This window comes from Myotis yumanensis, unplaced genomic scaffold (genome assembly GCF_028538775.1).
Source record: "Myotis yumanensis isolate MYYU_CA2020_CCGP unplaced genomic scaffold, mMyoYum1.0.hap1 SCAF_4, whole genome shotgun sequence".
Classification (NCBI taxonomy): Eukaryota; Metazoa; Chordata; class Mammalia; order Chiroptera; family Vespertilionidae; genus Myotis; species Myotis yumanensis.
The window spans coordinates 36,902,978-36,924,767 of NW_027223755.1; the positions used below are offsets into that span (position 1 = coordinate 36,902,978).

General features: G+C 43.4%; 1 protein-coding gene across 2 annotated transcripts in view; it reads left to right on the forward strand.

Annotated features, from left to right (window-relative positions):
- The window catches only part of BDP1 (BDP1 general transcription factor IIIB subunit), an 87,707-nt gene that overhangs the window by 27,791 nt on the left and 38,126 nt on the right, over positions 1 to 21,790 (forward strand). For both annotated transcript variants that reach the window (XM_070412146.1, XM_070412147.1), the window contains exons 12-17: positions 3,871 to 4,029; positions 10,144 to 10,303; positions 13,323 to 13,414; positions 15,493 to 15,685; positions 16,635 to 16,750; positions 19,256 to 20,609. In XM_070412146.1, coding sequence (XP_070268247.1) covers positions 3,871 to 4,029; positions 10,144 to 10,303; positions 13,323 to 13,414; positions 15,493 to 15,685; positions 16,635 to 16,750; positions 19,256 to 20,609 — 2,074 coding nt within the window. The remainder of the gene's footprint in view (positions 1 to 3,870; positions 4,030 to 10,143; positions 10,304 to 13,322; positions 13,415 to 15,492; positions 15,686 to 16,634; positions 16,751 to 19,255; positions 20,610 to 21,790) is intronic.

Here is a 21,790-nt window from a genome sequence, read left to right on the forward strand (position 1 = left end):
CACAACCCCTACTGGGGATGTGCCCGCAACCAAGGCATATGCCCTTGACTGGAATCGAACCTGGGACCCTTCATTCCGCAGGCCGATGCTCTATCCACTGAGCCAAACATGTTAGGGCAATGTTGTTGTTTTTTAAATTGTGGTAAAAACAACAACATGTAACATAAGATCTCTCCTAACAAATTTTTAAGTGTATATAGTACAGTATGTTAACTGTAAGCAGTGTTGTAGAGGAGATCTCTATAACATTTTCATATTGGATGACTGAAACTCTATATCCATTGAACAGCAACTCCTTATTTCCTTCTTACTGTTAGCCCCAGGCAACTACCATGCTAATTTATATTTCTACTAGAGGCCTGGTGCACGAATTCGTGCATGGGTGGGGTCCTGACAGGGGAAGTGGGGAGGAGGGGGACCCGGGAGGCGATCGGCCCTCTGGGTGGGCAGTGGGACGCCCTTGCCAGTCTGTCCTGCTGACATTTGTGCTGGTTGTTGGGAGCCATCTGGCAGCCGCCTTTATATAATTTCTTCTTGCGGAGCATCTAGGGAGGGAAGCGGCCGTGGTGCCCCAGGCCGACTTCCAGGAGGTTGGCAGTACTGTCAGGATAATCCAAGTGGTGCTGGTCTGTTGGTGCCTGGCCTGTTCTCTGGAGATTGGACCTGAAGGACTATTGAGGGTGTGAGTGGCTGCCGCCAGGCTGGTGGGCCACTGGACGGGTTGATCAGCTGAGTGGTGCTCCCGCTGTGGAAGCACACTGGCCTCCAGGGTGCAGCTCCTGTGTTGGGCTTCTGTCCCCTGGTGGTCAGTGCACATCATAGTGACTGGTTATTCTGGTTGTTCTGTCATTGTGGTCATTCAGTCGCTTAGGCTTTTAAATATTTTTTTAAAAAAAATATATTTTATTGATGTTTTACAAAGAGGAAGGGACAGGGATAGAGAGTTAGAAACATCGATGAGAGAGAAACATCGACCAGGTGCCTCCTGCACACTCCCTACTGGGGATGTGCCTGCAACCAAGGTACATGCCCTTGACCAGAATCGAACCTGGGACCTTTTAGTCCGCAGGCTGACACTCTATCCACTGAGCCAAACCGGTTAGGGCATTGCTTAGGCTTTTATATATATAGATGAGTTTGATTACTTTAGATACCTCATTTGTCCCTCTATGACTAGCTTGTTTCACGTAGCATAATGTTTTTAAGGTTCATGCATGTTGTAGCCTATGATAGGATTTTTTTCTTTCTTAAGGACGAATAATATTCCATTGTATGTATGTATCATATTTTTCTTTATTCATCTGTCAATGGATATTTAGGTTGTTTTAATTTCTTAGCTATTGTGAATAATGCTGCAATAAACATGGGAGTGCAGAGATCTCTTTGATATTCTATTTTCAATTCTTCTGGATAAATACCCAGAAGAAGGACTACCAGATCATATATATGGTAGTTCTATTTTTAATATTTTGAGGAACTTGCATACTGTTTTCCATGTGGCTACACCATTATATTTTTTCACCAATAGTGCACAAGGATTGCAGTTCTTCACTTCCTCTCCAACACTTAAAAAAAAAATGGCAATACTAACAGGTGTGAGATGATATACCTCATTATGGTTTTGATTTGTATTTCTCTGATGGTTAGTGATACTAAGAATCTTTACATATACCTGCTAGCCATTTTTATGTCTTCTTTGGAGAAATGTTTCAAGTTCTTTTCCCATTTTTAAAATTAGGTTATTTGTGTTTTTGCTATGAGTTGTAGGAGTTCCTTTTATATTTTCGATATGAAGCCCTTATCAGATATATACCTTACAAATATTTTCTCTCATTTCATAGATTGGCTTTTGACTCTTGATTATTTCCTTTGCTGTACATAAACTTTTTAATTTGATGTAGTCTCACTTGTTTATTTTTGTTTTTGTTCCTGTTGGTGTGATAGCCAAGAAATCATTGCCAATACCAATGTTATGAATTTTCTTCCCATTTGTCCTTCTAGGAGTTTTGTAGTTAAAGTGTTTCCTTTAAATCTTTAATCCATTTTAGTTGATTTTTGTGTATGCTATAAGATAAATGTCCAGTTTCATTTTTTTGCATGTGGATATTCAGCATGTGGATATATCATTTGTTGAAGAGACTATTCTTTTCCTATTGTGTAGTTTTGGCACCCTGTCAAAGATCATTTGGCCATATATACATGGTTTATTTCTGGGCTGTCTATTCTGTTCCACTGGTCTATATGCTTATCTTCTGAAAAATTTGATGTAAGTTATTTATTCTCATGTAGAAAAATACACATATGCACATATGCTGATTTTTTCATATAGTTCACAATGTTAATAATGTATTTGAAACTGAGCCATGGACCTCTGGGTCCTTTTTAAAAATTTTATTTATGGATTGATTTTTAGAGAGAGAAACATCGATTTGTTGTTTCATGTATTTATAAATTCACCAGGGGCCCAGTGCACAAATTCATGAACCATGAAAGAAATGGTGGACCGCAAGGCTGTGGGTGGGCACAGGGGTGGGTCTTGGCCCATCCTCTGCTCCCCTATTAGGTCCCTCCGCTGTGGCCTTTGGTCCCCTGTCTGCTGGCAGCTCCGTTCCCGTCGCTGCTCCCACGTGCTGATGGCGCCGGCCCCGCTCTTACCCGCTGATGGCGAGGAGTGATTGGGGCCGGTGCCAGCAGCAGGTGCGAGCAGTGCCGGTGCTATCAGCAGGTGTGAGTGATGGCTGCTGCCCCAATTGCCCCTCAGGAGCAGGGGAGGTGGAAAAGCCCTCAGGGGCAATTGGGGTGGGCAGCCGCCACTTGTACCTGCTGATGGCACTGAGCAATTGGAACCTGCACCAGGCCCTGGCAGTGGGTGTGAGCGCCTGGTGAGACCCGGTGCGTGGGGAAAAAAGAATTTTCAGTAACCACCAGAAGCTTGCCCCGATGACAGTGACTGGTACACCGCCTTGGTCTGGCGCCCCCACTCACCTGCTCCACCATCCTGCTGCGGTCGATGCCCTCCATGTTCCGCACGCCCCCTGGTAGTCAGCGCACGTCCCAGTGACCAGTTTGGTTGTTCGGTTGTTCTGCCGTTTAGTCTATTTGCATATTAGGATTTTATATATATAGATTGGTTGCTTCTTACATGTGCCCTGTCCTTGGATCAAACCTGCAACCTTGGCATATTGGGATGATGCTCAAACCAACTGACCCATACTGGCCAGGGCTATTTTTGAATTTTTATAAGAGTTTATTTGAAAAAAAAAGAGTTTATTTGAGCCAAACTGACACATATTCTGGGGAGCAAGATCTCAAATACTTTAATAAAATTTTAATGAAAGATAATTCCTAAGTATTACTATGAACTCCATATAATGAAGGGATTTTCCTTTTGTGACTTTTTGAACTCTTTCCCCAGCTTGTTAATTTATGGTGGCTACTTTCTTTGAAGGAACGGTTCCTTTTTTAAAAAAATATATTTTTATTGATTTCAGAGAGAAAGGGAGAGGGAGAGAAACATCAATGATGAGAGAGAATAATTGATATGCTGCCTCCTGTAAGCTCCCTACTGGGAATTGAGCCCACAACCCGGGCATGTGCCCTTGACCAGAATCATACCTGGGACCCTTCAGTCCACAAGCTGATGCTCTATCCACTGAGCCAAACCAGCGAGGGCGAAGGAATAGTTCTTAATAACATGGTGCAACAAAGATCACAAAAAGCCAAAATATTTGTTTTAATTCTTTCATAATATGAAGGATTATCGTTCATAGTGTTGGTTAGTGTATAGCATTTTAAAAGTCTTTTAAATAATTAGTTTAAAGTATGCAGTACTAAGAATTCCTTTCCCCCCTGTTGTTTTCATTTCCTTAGTAGTCAACAAGATGCTACATCAGTAACAACTGGGGCTTCAGAATCAATCACTTCAGATTTACATTCATCAGAAGTTGGAATTAGAGTCTTATGTGAGGTGAATAATGCTGAGAGTAGTTGTACAGAAGAAAGAAATGTTGAACTAAAAAATACATCACTGTAAGTATTTTACATGGTAGGACTTAAAAATTTATTTTCAAACTTTTGGTTGGTAATTTCTTATCATTTAACAAATGATAATAATGCTTCCTTTAGGGATGAGGAGGGAACTATAGACCATTTGATATGTCTGTGGTCTGAGTGTGTATATTTCATTACTGAAAGAGCCTCTTTCATATATGATGTCTTACAGTAATACGAATTTTAACAAAGTAGTAACTTAAGAAACCCTAAAAATAATTTAGAAGCTTAACTATTTGCTGAGATTTTACTTTTACTTGGCTTGAGTTAATATTCATGTCTGTTGTCAAAGTAGTGGATTTTGATATTTATGACTTTGAAGAGATTATCATGTTTTTTAGTATATAGATACTGGTTAAGTTGATATCTTCACTAAAAATGGAACAAAAGCACCACAGAATTTCCCTTTGAAGAGATATGTCAACAATTCAGACTTCCTTTTTGTTTCCCTCATAACTTCTCATATGGTCTTAAAAGCAATTCACTTTATAAATTATTTATCTTCAGTAAAGCAAAGCCATATTGAGAATCAATCTTATTTTTTAAAATAAAAATTGAAATTAGTTTTTGGTATGGATAATATATTCTTATGGTTCAGTTGTCTAAAAGTGTAAAAAGGTATTGAGTGAAATATTCTTTCTACCATATCCATATTCACTCTAACCAGTACCAGTTTGATTTTTTCAGAAAATTTTAAAAAAGTATATTAAAGCTAATACAAATAGCCCTGCCCATTGTTTGCTTAGTGTTTAGAGCGTCGGCCTATACACCAGAGGATTTTAGGTTCAATTCCTTGTCAAGGGCATATACCTGGGGTGCAGGTTCCATCTCCAGCCCTGGATAGGGCGCATACCAGAGGCAACTAATCGATGTATTTCTCTCACATCTATATTTTTCTCTCTCTTTCTTCTTCCCTCTACCTCCCTTCCATTCTCTCTAAAAAGCAGTGGAAAAAATGACCTTGGGTGGGGATTAACAACAAGAACAAAAAGCTAATACAAACATATTTTTTTAACTCTTTATAAACCTAGTGGTATACATACTTTTGCATTTTTTCTTACATCTACATACCTTTACATAAAGACCTTTATCATTTTTATAGCTGCATAGTGTTCTTGTATGGAAAAATCACATTTTATATTAGTTCCCTATTGATGGCTATATAGGTTGTTTTTTACAAATAATGCTTATAATCTTACTGTACATTTCCACTCATTCATCTTTATGCAAGTGTATTTGTAGGGTAAGTTCCTGAAAATGGAAATGCTTGCTTATTGGTTATATATGTGTGTACACTTGTGATTTTCATAAGATAGTGTCAAGATGTTACCCATAGGAATTATACTAGTTTACATTCTCACCAACAATGTAAGAGAGCACCTCTCTTTCTTAGCAACTAATAACGTTGTTATCAGGCTGGGATTTTTGCTGGTCTTGATAGATTATAAAATAACACCTCAGTACAATATTTCCACCTCATTCCTTTTTTTTGGGAAGGGATATGTAATTATGTTATTTATTTTTTTTCAGCTTTTTATTTAAATACAAGAGGCCCGGTGCACAAAAATTTGTGTACTCAGGGAGCGGGGGGGGGGGGTCCCTCAGCCCGGCCTGTGCCCTCTCGCAGTCTGGGACCCCTCGGGAGATAACGACCTGCTGGCTTAGGCCTGCTTCCGGGTGGCAGAGGGCAGGCCCAGTCCCTAGGTGCAGCCCCTGGTCAGGCTCAGAACAGGGCCGATTGGGGAGTTGGGGTGCCGCCCCGTCATGCACAGAGCAGGGTGGATCGGGAGGTTGCGATGCCACCCTCAGTCACCCTAAGGGTAGGGCCGATTAGGGCGTTGGGGCACTGCCCCCTGTCACACTCAAGGCAGGGTCGATGGGGAGGTTGTGGCGCCACCCCCTGTCATGCACAGAGCAGGGCCGATCAGGGGTTTGGGGCGCTGCCCCCTGTCATGCACAGAGCAGGGCCCATCAGGGGTGCTGGGGCTCCGTACCCTGTCATGCACAGAGCAGGGCCGATCAGGGGGTTGAGGAGCTCCCCGCTGTCACTCACAGAGTAGGGCCGATAGGGGAGTTGGGGCACCGCCCCCTGTCACACACAGAGCAGGGCAGATCAGGGGCTTGGGGCGCTGCACCCTGTCACACTCAGGGCAGGGCCAATCAGAGGGGTTGGGGAGCTCCCCCCTATCAGGCACAGAGCAGGGCTGATCAGGGGGTTGGGGCGCCTTCCCCTGTCACGAACAGAGGAGGGCGGATGGGGAGGTTGTGTCCCTGCCCCCTGTCACACAGCCGCAGGGCGATCAGGGGTTTGGGGAGCTCCCCCCTGTCACACACAGAGCCGCAGGGCAATCAGGGGATTGGGGAGCTCCCCCCTATCAGGCACAGAGCAGGGCTGATCAGCGGAGCCGCGAGGCCTCCTGGCACCGGATCAGCGTGACAGGGGGCAGCGCCCAAACCCTCTGATCGCCCTGTGGCTCTGTGTGTGACAGGGTGCGGCGTCCCAACCTCCCCCCCCCCCCACACCAGCCCCTGCTCTGTGTGTGACAGGGTAGAGCCATAACCTCCCCATCGGCCCTGCCCTGAGTGTGAGAGTGGCGGCACCCCAACCCCCTGATCGGCCCTGCTCTGTGGGTGATAGAGGGTGGCGCCCCAATCCACTCCCTACACGGGCCCTGCTCTGTGTGTGATGGGGTAGAGCCATAACCTCCCCATCGGCCCTGCCCTGAGTGTGACAGTGGCGGCGCCCCAACCCCCTGATCCGCCCTGCTGTGTGTGTGACAGGGGGCGGTGCCCTAGCTCCCCAATTGGCCCTACTCTGTGAGTGACAGGGGGGAGCTCCTCAATCCCCTGATGGGCCCTGCTCTGTGCGTGACAGGGGGGAGCTCCCCAACACCCTGATTGCTCTGCTCTGTGCGTGACGGGGGAGCTCCTCAACCCCCTGATGGGCCCTGCTCTGTGCATGACAGGGGGGAGCTCCCCAACCCCCCTGATGGGCCCTGCTCTGTGCGTGACGGGGTGGCGCCGCAACCTCCCCATCGACCCTGCCTTGAGTGTGACAGGGGGTGGTGCCCCAATGCCCCAATCAGCCCTACCCTGAGCGTGACTGAGGGTGGCATTGCAACCTCCCAATCCGCCCTGTGCATGACAGGGGGCGGCGCCCCAACTCCACAATCAGCCCTGCTCTGAGCCCGACCAGGGGCTGCACCTAGGGATTGGGCGTGCCCTCTGCCACCCAGGAGCAGGCCTAAGCCAGCAGGTCGTTATCTCTCGAGGGGTCCCAGACTGCGAAAGGGCACAGGCCGGGCTGAGGGACCCCCCCTTCCCCCCAGACTGCACAAATTTTTGTGCACCGGGCCTCTAGTATCTATATATAATTCCAGGTAGGTTTTCAGAATTTTTTTTTTAAGATTGATTTTTTAGAGAGAGAGGAACATCAATGCTAGTGCAAAACATTGATCGGCTGCCTCCTGCATGCCCCTACGGGGGATCGAGCCCGAAACCTGGGTATGTGCCCTGACTGGGAATCAAACTGGCAACCTTTTGGTGCATGGTACAGCACCCAACCAACCGAGCCACACTGGCCAGAGTAAATTTTCTGATTTTTAATGTCTTGTCACATTTGTGCTCACTCATGATGTTTCTTTACTTAAAAAAAAAATATATATATATATATATATATATATATATATATATATATATCTATCTATATATCTACACTAATAAAAGAGAAACATGGTAATTGGCGTACGACCGCTACCCTTCCCATTGGCTAATCAGCGTATCCTTATGCAAATTAACTGTCAGCCAAGATGGCGGCTGGCAGCCATGCACTGAAGCGAGCAGGGAGGTTTGCTTCCTCCAGGAACTGCGGACTCCAACGTTCTGGCAGCCATGCACTGAAGCGAGCAGGGAGGTTTGCTTCCTCCAGGAACTGCGGACTCCAACGTTCCCGCCTCACTTGCCGGACTCTCAACTGCAACTCTAAGCAACTATTACTATGTTGCAAATAAGAAGCTAAACATAACTGGCTTTCAGTCAGCCCCGGACCGCAACATTGTATCCATGTTTTCAGCGGCGAAGCCTCAGAGCTAAAGCTGGCCCAGAATAAAAAAAAAAAAAAAAAGAAAAAGAAAACAAGGAGCGGTTGGGAGCTTTTAGTCAACTGCCAGCGGGGAAAACAGCCCTCAGCCCCTCAGCCAGCCTGGCCAGGCACCCCAGTGGGGACCCCCACCCTGATCCAGGACACCCTTCAGGGCAAACCAGCCGGCCCCCAGGCCTCTATCCTATATAGTAAAAGGGTAATATGCCTCCCAGCACGGGGATCAGCGGAGCAGCGAGGCTCCCGGCACCGGGATCAGCATGACAGGGGGCAGAGCCCAAACCCCCTGATCAGCCCTGCTCTGTGTGTGACAGGGTGCGGCGCCCCAACACCGCCCCCCCCCCCCCCCCCCGGGCCCTGCTCTGTGCCTGATGCGGGGAGCTCCCCAATCCCCTGATTGCCCTGCGGCTCTGTGTTTGACAGGGTGTGGTGCACCAACCCCCTGATCGGCCCTGCTCTGTGTGTGACAGGGTGCGGTGCCCCAACCCCCTGTCCCCACGGGCCCTGCTCTGTGTGTGATGGGGTAGAGCCATAACCTCTCCATCGGCCCTTCCCTGAGTGTGACAGTGGTGGTGCCCCAACCCCCTGATTGGCCCTGCTCTGTGGGTAATAGAGGGTGGCGCCCCAACCCCCCTCCACGGGCCTTGCTCTGTGTGTGACAGGGTAGAGCCATAACCTCCCATTGGCCCTGCCCTGAGTGTGACAGGGTGCAGCGCCCCAACCCCCTGATCTTCCCTGCTCTGTGTGTGACAGGAGGCGGTGCCCCAGCTCCCCTATCGGCCCTACTCTGTGAGTGACAGGGGGGAGCTCCTCAACCCCCTGATGGGCCCTGCTCTGTGAGTGACAGGGGGCAGCACCCCAACCCCCCTGATGGGCCCTGCTCTGTGAGTGACAGGGGGCAGCGCCCCAACCCCCTGATTGGCCCTGCTCTGTGAGTGACAGGGAGCAGCGCCCCAACCCCCTGATGGGCCCTGCTCTGTGAGTGACAGGGGGCAGCGCCCCAACCCCCTGATGGGCCCTGCTCTGTGAGTGACAGGGGGCAGCGCCCCAACCCCCTGATGGGCCCTGCTCTGTGAGTGACAGGGGGCAGCGCCCCAACCCCCTGATTGGCCCTGCTCTGTGCATGACAGGGGGTGGCGCCGCAACCCCCCAATCAGTCTACCCTGAAAGTGACTGAGGGTGGCATTGCAACCTCCCGATCTGCCCTGCTCTGTGCATGACGGGGTGGCGCCCCAACTCCCCAATCGGCCCTGCTCTGAGCCTGACCAGTGGCTGCACTTAGGGATTGGGCCTGCCCTCTGCCACCCGGAAGCAGGCCTAAGCCAGCAGGTCGTTACCTCCCGAGGGGTCCCAGACTGTGAGAGGGCACAGGCCGGGCTAGGGGACCCCCCCCCCCCCCCCAGTGCACAAATTTTTGTGCACCGGGCTTCTAGTATATATATATTTATTGATTTCAGAGAGGAAGGGAGAGGGGGAGAGAGATAGAAACATCAATGACGAGAGAGAATCATTGATCATCAGCCTCCTGCATGCCCCAAATGGGGTCGAATCCACAACCCGGGCGTGTAGCCTGACCGTAATCAAACCATGACCTCCTGGTTCCTAGGTTGATGCTCAATTACTGAGCCATGCCAGCCGGGCTAATATTTATTCTTAAGAATACATTATTTTGTATTTCATCTTATCCTCACACTTTTGAAATGCTGCCCTTCTTAAATATTAAAATCATCTGTATTTTGGAGTCATCTCAATTTTCTTTTGTGTTTCATTTATCTGTTTCTTTATATGTCAGTTCCACAGTGTTTTAATTATTGATGCTGAATACTGTGTTTTTAACATCTGATGGAACAAGTTATTGCTTCATTGCTGCTTTTCAGTTTTCTTTGCTACGCTTATTGTAATATGCTTAAAAGAGTTTTTTTCTGACTCTGAGTGAATTTTTAAGAATTTCATTTAATATGCCTGAATGAAAGTGCATAATGATATTTTTGTAGGGAAACTGATCAAGCAGAAAATGTTAAACCTATGGTAAGAGGACGATTCCAGAGACCTAAACCCAACTTATCCAGGGCTGTTGGGAAGAAACCAATTCTTTCACAAGGTAAAACAGATGCCAAGAGCAAGAATTTACATCCAGAAGCTTCAGTTGAAAAGGTATGGAGCAAGAGACTTTATAGATATTAAAATTATAAAAATTTTTTCCTAAATAGTTGGAAATAAAAATGTTTAGTTGTAATTAAAAAATAATGTTACTGATACTAACACAAAGATACAAGAACTTACACGTTAATATTAAATGTTTTACTAGTGTCTTGATTATGCATTTTCTTCAGAACAACTTCCCCATTAATATTAAATTTGTCTTAGCCAGGCCAGTGTCGCTCAGTGGTTGAGCATCAATTTATGAATCAGGAGGTTGTGGTTCGATTCCCTTTCAGGGCACATGCCTGTTTGCAGGCGCGATTACCGGTGGGGAGCATATGGGGGAGGCGGCCTATCAATAATTCTGTCTCATCATTGATGTTTCTATCTCTCTCCCTCGCTACCTTCCTCTCTAAAGTCAATTTAAAAAAATATTAAATTTGTCTTACTAAGCTCCTGCTTTATTTTATTTTTATTTAATTTTTAAAAATATATGTTTTTATTGATTTTTAGAGAGAGGAATGGAGAGGGAGAGAGAGAGAAACATTGATATGAGAGAGGAACACTAATTGGTTGCCTCCTGTATGCAACCTCTCTGGGGATGGAGCCCATAACCTGGGCATGTGCCTTGACCAGGAATGGAACTGGCGACCTTTTGGTATGTGGGACGATGCTCAACCAACTGAGCCATATCGACCAGGGCTTATGCATATTTTTTTAGAACCTAAGACAAATTTCCAACATCCTCAAACATCCTGACTTTTCTTATATGAAATTATTCTTCAAAATATTTTTTAAACCATAAAATTTTATCTATAACCTTTTCATCTAAACACAGATACATTGCTCTGTTTGTCCTTTATAAAAGTAAACTTTCTTTTTATGAATGTAAACATTTCTATAGTTTTTTTTTATAGTTTTTAAACATAAAATTTTGTTTTTGTTTTTGTTTAATATCCATTGATGTTTTAGAGAGAGTGGAAGGTAGGGAGAAGAGAGGAGAGAGGGAGAGAAAGAGAGAGGGAGGGAGAGAGAGAGAAAGAGCGAAACATTTATGTGAGAGAAACATATCAGTCGGTTGCCTCCTGCACTTGCTCTGACCCAAGGACAAACCTGCAACCCAGGTACATGCTCTTGAATAGGAATCGAATCTTCAACCCTTTGGTGTGGGCCGGTGCTCTAACTACTTAAGTCACACCAGCCAGGGCAATCATAACGTAAAATTTAAAACTTCTTGCTGTAAATTTATTCATTTTAGTTCTTGGGATTAAGTGATCTTTTTAATTAAGGTTAACTTATCAATTTACTAACCGTTTCTCTAATGGTGGATATTTGGGTTATTTCCATTTTTTAAACTCTTGAAATAAAAGCAAACAATTTTTCAAATAGGGTTTTCTTAAGGTAAGGCAAAGGATAAATTTTCAGGGGTGGTGAGATTAATGGGTCAAATATTTTTAATATTTTTATAGGTCTTGTGCATTGTCAGACTGACAGTCAAAAACATGACTCTATTTACATTGCTACAAGCACCAAATGAATGTTCCTGTTTCCTTATATTCATGCTAGCATTATATTGTTTTAAATTTTTTATTTTTGGTAAAATACTTTTTAAAATGGTAGTCTACATTTTTCCTATTATGTGAAATAGCTTTTTTATCATACTTTTTATAATTTAGTTATATTATAATTATATAAGGTATTTTTAACTTCTAGAAAATTAGGGAAATATGCACTCATGTAAAAATTAAAACCTTGCTGGCCGGTTTGCCTCAGCTGATTGGAGCCTCTCAATCAGTGTTCTCTCTCCCTCCCTCCTTCTCTCGAAAAATCAATGAAAACATATCCTTGGGTGAGGATTAGAAAACAATTCAAACAAAAACTATTTGTAATTTCATTATTCAGATGCAACCTACATTTTAATTCTTTCAACCTTTCTTAATTACAAAATTGAGTATTAGTAGTAATTCAGTTTTGTATCCTTTGGTATTTAACTTATATAAATATTTTTCCGTATCATTAAACATCTTTTGAAAACATGGTTTTTTAATTTAGTAACTTCATAATATTCTATCAGTGGATGGGAACTGAGTTTATTTAACCATTCACTCATTATTGAATATTTTGTCTATTTACAGCAGGGATGGGGAATCTTTTTTCTGCAAAGGGCCATTTGGATATTTATAACATCATTCACGGGCCACACAAAATTAAATTAGCCTGCTATATTTGGTCACACATTTAATTAACTCACCCCTGATGCCTTGTAGGGCTAGACCAAATGATTTTGTGGGCCTTATATGGCCACGGGCCAGACTTTCCCCAACCCTGATTTAACAGTGTTTGCTATTTTGTATAATATTCCAGTGAACATCTTTGTACTTAAATTTTAGTCAAAATATTTTAGAATAGAGTCTTAGCAATCATATTACTGGGTTAGAAAGGATGAATATTTTTTTAAAAATATATTTTATTGATTTTTCACAGAGAGGAAGGGAGAGGGATAGAAAGTTAGAAACATCAATCAGCTGCCTCCTGCATACTCCCCACTGGGGATGTGCCTGCAACCAAGGTACATGCCCTTGACCGGAATCGAACTTGGGACCCTTGAGTCCACAGGCCGACGCTCTATCCACTGAGCCAAACCGGTTAGGGCAAGGATGAATATTTTTAAGGCTCTTGATTTATATTGACAAAAGGCTTTCCAGAAAGGATATACTGATTTGTGATTTGTCAGTAATGTATAAGGTTATACAGGATTGGGCAAAAGTAGGTTTATGGTTGTGAATATGTGAAACACAATTTTATTCTTGTATTTTTTATTAATTATTGTATTATTTTCCGTATGAACAACTGTAAATCTACTTTTGCCTCACCTGTTATTTTTTTAATACTTTCATCTGTATGTATGACTTTAAAAACTCTTCTGATTAGAAGTACAAAAGAATTTTTTTCTTTAAATTTCCTTTTACTTATTGCAAAGTTTCAACTTTTTTATGTTAAGTAGATTAAATGTAAAACATTGAATTCATAGACTCACGTGGAAAAGGATAAAATGAATTCATTTGACATTTCTGGAATGGAGAATACAGCGAGAGAGAACTCAGAAGCTGATACTGTATCTAAGTAAGTATTTAGGAAGTAGAATACAAGTAGTAACTCTTAGGAATGATTGTACTAACTTTTCTATTTGATACTGTTTGAAGTTTATTTTCAGTTATGCACTTTAAGTCCATTTTTAACTATTGGAGTTGTTGAAACATTTAAATAATGCTCGTTATGCTTAATGTTGGCATAGGCAAAGTAGGTTTACAGTGTGAGTATGCAGTTTATTTTTGTATTATCTATACTAATCTATACTAATAAAAGGGTAATATGCAAATTAATCATCATTCTGCAACAAGGATGGCGGCGCCCATAGCCTCAAAGGTGGTGGCGCCGAGTGGACGGGACGCTTGGCTTCCTTCGTTGCCCCAGCGACGAAGGAAGCCAAGCCTCCCATAAGCCCCAGTCAGGCACCAAGGGCCAGCCTCTGGGTGGCAGCCACAGAGCCAGCCGGAGCAGGCGGGAGGCGACTCTGGCCCGGAGCAAAGGCGGAAGACAGCAGCCAGAGTGAAGGCCCGGGTCCTGGGTTCTGGAAGGAAGCCAGTGCCGGCAGCCAGGGGAAGGAAGGCCTATTCTTTTATTTATATATATATATATATATATTTTATTTATATATATATATATATATTTTGATTTTTTTACAGAGAGGAAGGGATAGGGATAGAGACTTAGAATCATCGATGAGAGAGAAACATCGATCAGCTGCCTCTTGCACGCCCCCTACTGGGGATGTGCCCACAACCCAGGTACATGCCCTTGACTGGGAATCAAACCTTGGACCCTTCAGTCCGCAGCCTTTCGCTCTATCCACTGAGCCAAACCGGCTAGGGCGGAAGGCCTATTCTTGCACGAATCTTCGTGCATTGGGCCTCTAGTTATACTGATACCTTGCATGTCTTTTTTCTTACAAGCAACTGTGAACCTACTTTTGTCCACCCCTGTGTTGTAGAAATAAATTATTATATGGATCCATTGAGTTAGCAATTACATTTCTTTTTTTTTTTTTTAAATATATTTTATTGATTTTTTACAGAGAGGAAGGGAGAGAGACAGAGAGTCAGAAACATCGATGAGAGAGAAACATCGATCAGCTGCCTCCTGCACATCTCCCACCGGGGATGTGTCCGCAACCCAGGTACACGCCCCCGACCAGAATCGAACCCGGGACCCTTCAGTCTGCAGGCCGACGCTCTATCCACTGAGCCAAACCGGTTTTGGCAGCAATTACATTTCTTCCTCAACTTATTAATACATTTCGTACCGCTGATGAGTTTTCTCGTGTTTCGCGAGCCATCTGTTAAGGACTGCTCACGAGTGTTCTTGTTTTTCACGCCCATGGAAAACGGAGCGAATCTAGATACTTATGTAAATTTTGTTTGGTCCCTCTTCATAGAGGAAAATGTTTTACACAGTACCATACGTTAAAAAAGTACTAGGAACTTTAATTGTTTAATTGTTTTTGTAAATAAAAATGTTATAATTATTGAAAAACAACACCTAAAGTGCATTATGATGATTTAAATAACGTGCAGTTTGCCCAAAAACGTGCCGTCCCTGGCGTATGTCTTAGAGATTTCTATGCGGTATGCAATGTGTTAACAAGCTTATTGACAAAGTATTGTTATATAAGTTAATGTGTTTCTGGATAAAGCCATGTTACTTATAACAAGGGGTTTCAAAAGGGAATATTTAATTTATAATGGAGATCTAGAATAGACATTGCTCCAGTATGAATCTGAACCAGTGGATTTTGGACTGTATATTTATGCCATAATCTGTTTCCAGTGCCCTGGTAATGTACATTATACAGTATTATCCTTAGTGGGGAATTGTAGTACATGCTTATCAGGGTAAATTTTCTAATTTTGTGATGAAAATTTGATTTTAAAATGCTTTTTATAGTCAGGTTTCCAGAATTATGTCGGGTTCCAAAGATTCAAAGTATAGAAGTATGAATATCTTTGAAGGATGTTCTTGAGGATACTTGTGAATTATTTTATATTACAAATTATTTGTACCTGAGAGAAGGGAATACTAAAAACAAGCAAGTATGTGACTTCAGAATAACTATTGATTTGATTCCTTTGTAATTGTTTTAGTTTGAGTGAAAAAATGAATCTGCAGGAAGATAATCAACCAAAGGCTTTCAGACCTGCACGACTGAGGGCCCGATTACAAAGGCCAAAGCCAAATGTAGTTAAAGCTGCTGAAAGAAAAGAAATCCTTGCATCACAGGAAGAAATTGGGGCCAATGTAGAAAAGAATGAAAATGAATCCTGTGTTGATATAAATGTAAGTATTCTGATTCTTCCCAGTGTTTTTGTTAAATATATAGCCTCCTTTCACCTTCTTTTTATATACCTTCATTGATTTCAAAGAGGAAGGGAGAGGGAGATTGAAATATCGATGATGAGAGAGAATCATTAATTGGCTGCCTCCTGCATGCCCCATACTAGGGATCGAGCCGGCAATCCGGGAATGTGCCCTGACGGGGAATTGAACCATGACTTCATGGTTCTTAAGTCAACCCTCAACCACTGAGCCACGCCGGCTGGGCCTCACCCGCTTTTTAAACAGTAGTGTTATACCATTGTGTACATTGTTCATTAAATAGAAGCCCAAAATCTCATAGGCAGCCACTTTGCTAATTGTAAAGCCATGTAACTCAGCTTTCTGGATTTTGGGCATTTATATGATGGATCATCGACTTTCATCTTACCTCATATTTGGACTTGCTTTTCCCCATTACTCTGCAGATTTTGAATTACACTTCCTTTTGAAAATATAGCTCGATATGTAAATTTTAACGCTGCCAGAAACAAAATGTTAAAATCTTCCTACTAAAATATAATTCTAAGAACAAAGATTATGGATTTTAGTATATTTCCATAATAACTAGTCTTTGGGATAAGGGTAACAGTTGGCATAATTTCCAAGGTCTGTAATGTGATTATAATAATAAGATAGATTCAGAGAGATAGACCCCAGGGTATAATTCTTATAGATGAGACTAATGCAGTTACTTGCTTTCTGATTGGGAGGAAACAAGGGCCTTTGAGATGAGGTAAAAGCTGTGGGTTACGAAATTTTCTAACATATCTGAAGAAAAAAACAACATCTTTGGACTATCATTTTATGGTTTTGAAATGTTACTGTTTTCTTTGTACTCAAATTAGACATTATAAATGATTGTTTCATTTTGAAAACTAAAACTTTTTAATAAATTGTGTTTGTTATCAAGACTCCTCAACAAACAGAAGATCAGTCATGTGACATCACCTCACAATCTGAAAAAAAAGATACTTCTTTTCAAAATGTGCAACCAGATGAGCCCAAGTCTCTTAATGAATGTCCAAGGTAAGCATCATTTTATTATATAATTTTAAAATTTTGTATAAAGTTTTAGAAATTGTTTTTTTTTTTTTTTGAGGAACTGTATTTATTTATTTATTTATTTTTTTTATTTTATTTTTTTATTTCTTAAAGTATTACAAAGAGCATTACATATGTCTCCTTTTTTCCCCCCCTTGACATTCCCCCGCCCCCCCCCCGCCCCGTGTCTTGTGTCCATTGGTTAATCTTATATGCATGCATATAAGTCCTTCAGTTGGTCTCTTAATCCGCCCCCCCCAACCCTCCCCAGGCTTCCCACTGTAGTTTAACATTCTGTTCAATGTTGCTCTGCTCCTGTATCTACCCCTGTTCATCAGTCCATACTGGTCCCCTTTATTTGTCCCAACCTCACTGGAGTAGTCTCAACCTCACCAGGGCCGTCTGAGCCTCACCAGGGCCGTTTCAACCTCACCAGGGCCGTCCCTACCTCACGGGGGCCGTTTCAACCTCACCGGGGTCGTCCCTACCTCACGGGGGCCGCTTCAACCTCACCGGGGTCGTCCCTACCACACCGGGGCCGTTTCAACCTGACCGGGGTTGTCCCTACCACACTGGGGTCATCCCTACCTCACGGGGGCTGTTTCAACCTCACCCGGGTCGTTCCTACCTCACAGGGGCCGTTTCAACCTCACCGGGGCCGTCCCGACCTCACCAGGGCCGTTTCAACCTCACCGGGGTTGTCCCTACCACACCGGGGCCGTTTCTACCTGACCGGGGTTGTCCCTACCACACCGGGGCCGTTTCGACCTGACCGGGGCCGTCCCTACCTCACAGGGGCCGTTTCAACCTCACCGGGGCCGTCCCGACCTCACCAGGGCCGTTTCAACCTCACCGGGGTTGTCCCTACCACACCGGGGCCGTTTCTACCTGACCGGGGTTGTCCCTACCACACCGGGGCCGTTTCGACCTGACCGGGGCCGTCCCTACCTCACGGGGGCCGTTTCAACCTCACCGGGGTCGTCCCTACCTCACGGGGGCCGTTTCAACATCACCGGGGTTGTCCCTACCACACCGGGGCTGTTTCATCCTGACCGGGGTTGTCCCTACCATTGATTTTTAGAGAGAGTGGAAGGGAGGGGGAGAGACAGAGAGAGCGAGAGAAACATTGAGGTGAGAGAGACACATTGGTTGGTTTCCTCCTGCATGGCCCGACTAGGGCCGGGGATTGAGCTTGCAACTGAGGTATGTGCCCCTGACTGGAATTGTACCCGGGACCCTTCAGCTGGCGGGCCGATGCTCTATCCACTGAGCCAAACCAGCTAGGGCAGTTTTAACTCATTTTTTAAAAGCTGTTGTATACACTTGTTCAGACTAACTGGGCTGAAATGCCCAGTAACACTCAGGAAACTGCAAAATACTGTTCATTTAATCCTTTCTTTTAGTCCCAATTTGTGTTCTCTTAGAGAAATGTCTGTATAGGAAATACCATTTTAAATTGTTTTTAAAAGTGAGGTGTGAACCTAGTTCTTAGTCATAAGGCTATATCTTTTTCAAATCATGCCTCCATCCAGCTGTTTGGGATGCCAGCCAAGTCTGGCCATGTAAATGGGGCCCTTAACTCTATGGTAAGTCATATGTCTGTTAAATGATAGTAGGGGCAAAAGATGTAGGAATAGCGTACACAAATTGGGCTAGCTCCAATGAGGAGCCTGGAGGAGAGTTTTTCTTCGACAGTGTTTGTGAAGAATGGTGTGAACGACAATTAGTAGGAAACTATTCAGGGCCAATTAGCTGCTAATCTAATTGACCTAACTGATGACTTTTTCTTTGTATGTGTCTATATGTAAATAGATATTTTATTATTTTAAAATTTTACCATAATTTCAAAAGATGAAATTTTCTCTTGATTTTTATTTAAATTTAATTTTAATATTTTTAATAAATTCTCTACTTAATTTTGCTTTTTAAATTTTTATTTATTGATTGATTTTAGAGTGAGAGAGAGAGAGAGAAACATCAACTTGTTGTTCCACTTATTTATGCATTTATTGGTTGACTCTTATATGTGCTCTGACCAGGGATTGAACCTGCAACCTTGGCATATGGATCAATGCTCTAACCAACTGAGCTACCTGGCCAGGGCTCTCTCTTTTAATTTAATTTAATTTTTATTGATTTCAGAGAAGAAGAGAGAGGGAGAGAGAGGTAGAAACATCAATGATATGAAAGAATCATTGATTGGCTGCCTCCTGCACACCCCCTTCCAGGGAATGGGCCCACAACCGAGCATTTGCCCTGACCAGGAATTGTAACATGAACTTCTGGTTCATATTTCAGTACTAAACCATTGAGCCACACCGTCCGGGCTCTCTTTTAATTTTTAAATTTTACTCAGAGATTCCTTGGGCTTTCTTCATTTTCTTATTTTTTAATTGGAAAGTCCCTCGTGTTTCAGTAGTGAGTTCGCAACCATCATCTCTTCAACAGACAGTCTGGTTTAAAATTCAATTGTGTCTTTTGTTTTTATAGTATTCAAGAGGATAATGAAGCAAATATACTCAAACAAGTTCCAGCTCTAAAGAATCGATTTCAGAAACCAAAGCCAAATATAGGAAGAACTGGAAGAAGAGACATTTCCTCAAAGGAAGAGGTGCCAGAGGAGATTGTTATTTCTGGGAAAAAGACAGCAGCAAGACTAGAAACCTCACCAAAGGAGATGGTACCAGTGGAGGCTAGCACTACAAAGGAAACTGAGTCAAAGTTAAAAGAAACTGGGAGAAGATTCATCTCTCTCAGGGAGGAGAAACCAGAAATGACTGACTTCACTGTGGAAACGGAGACAGATTTGAAAGAAACTGGAAAAGAGATTTCTCCAAGGGAGAAGATTCTAGAGGTGACTGGTGCCATTGAGGAAAGAGAAGCGGATTTAGAAGAAACAGAGAAGAGAGAAATACCCACACAGGAAAAGGGCCCAGAGGTCTACCCTGTAGGGGAAGTGGGGACAGATTTGAAAGAACCTGGAAGGGAGATTTCTCCAAGGGAAGAGATACCAGAGGTAATTATGACTAATGTCACTGAGGAAAGAGAGATGGATTTAGAAGAAACTGAGAGAAGAGAAATATCCACACAGGAAAAGGCCCCAGAGGTCTACACTGTAGGGGAAGTGAGGACAGATTTGAATGAAACTGGAATGGTGATTTCTCCAAGGGAGGAGATACCAGAGGTAACTATGACTAATGCCAATGAGGAAAGAGAGTCGAATTTGGAAGAAACAGAGAAAAGAGAAATATCCAGACAGGAAAAGGCCCCAGAGGTCAACACTGTAGGGGAAGCAGAGGCATGTTTGAAAGAACCTGGAAGGAAGATTTCTCCAAGGAAAGAGATACCGGAGGTGACTATGACTAACACCGCTGCGGAAAGAGAGACAGATTTGGAGGAAACCAGAAGAAGAGAAATACCTACACAGGAAAAGGCCCAAGAGGACAGAATTATAGGAGAAGTAGAGGCAGATTTGAAAGAAATTGGAAAAGAAACTTTCTCAAAGGAAAAAGTATTAGTGGGGATCAGTGCCATAGGGAAAAGGGAGATTAACTGGAAAGAAACTGGAAAAAGAGACATTTCTCTGATGGAAAAGATGGCTGTCTTTAAGGTAACAGAGGCAGATTTGAAAGAAACTGGAAGACAAATTTCCTTGAGGAAAATTGGATCAGAAGAGATCAGTGCTACAGAAGAAATGGTGGCAGATTTGGATAAAACTGAAAAAATAGGTACTTCTCTAAGGGAAAATGAACCAGAAGCGACTGGGACCTCACTACAAACTGAGACAGATTTAATGCAGAGCAGAAGTGCTGATTGCAGTGCTGTGCCTTCACTAAATATCAAAGTATGTACTTTTCTGTCCCTAAACATTTCTTATATTAAAAGAGAAACATGTAAATTGACCATCCCTCCGCTATGCTCACGAACCAATCAGGAGTAAGTATGCAAATTAATCTGACAAAGATGGGTTAATTTGCATACACAGGCGCCGGGCGGAGAGCAGAGCGGGAGAGCCGCCAGAGAGTGGAGCGGCTTGGGGAAATTGGCTCCCCAAGCCGCCAGAGGGAGAGCTGGTGGCTTGTGGAGGACTTGGCAGAGTGGGAGGCCATGGGACGGAGACAGAGCAGGAAGGGAAAACCAAGATCACAGGGAGCACCAGGAATGCTGGGAATCGTAGTTCTGGTGGCAGACGGATCTCCTAGACCAGGGGTGGGCAAAATTTTTGACTTGAGGGCCACAATGGGTTCTTAAACTGGACCGGAGGGCCGGAACAAAAGCATGGATGGAGTGTTTGTGTGAACTAATATAAATTCAAAGTAAACATCATTACATAAAAGGGTACGGTTTTTTGTTTTTTTTTAGTTTTATTCATTTCAAACGGGCCGGATCCGGCCTGCAGGCCGTAGTTTGCCCACGGCTGTCCTAGACACTAGAGCAGAGTGTCTGGAGCAAGTTACTGTTGTGGGGGATGGAGGGAAAGCAAAGGTGAGAGACATAAGTAAAATCAGAGTGTCTAGGAAAAATTAAAGGGAAGATATCCTAAAATTTCCAGGAAATCTCCATCAATGAAGCAAAGAAAAAAAAATGCCTCTGTTATTCCTCTATTATTCTGTGAGCAACAAACCAAAGTGAGTTGGGGTCTCAGACAATTCGCTCATGATTGCAAAGACAGACAGAAACTCCCGGATTGGAGAGGGCTCCCAGATTGGAGAGGGTGCAGGTCGGGCTGAGGGACCTCCACACCCCCCAGTGCACAAATGTGCACCAGGCCTCTAGTTTTTTTTTATAATGCTCTTTCAGAGAAACATAAATATAATTGCATTTCTGAGTCCAACAATGTTTAAAATCTCTAAAGTCTAAAGTCTTTCTTAGTCCTAAATTCTATGTTTTGGGACCTCGAAGAAAAAAGAATAATTAAAATTTTTTAATTGTGGAAAAGATACTATTCTTAATGTCAATTTGAAGTTACTCTTTTAGATAAAAGGAATACATGAAGTTGGAATTATTTCTTTTGACTATAAGTTT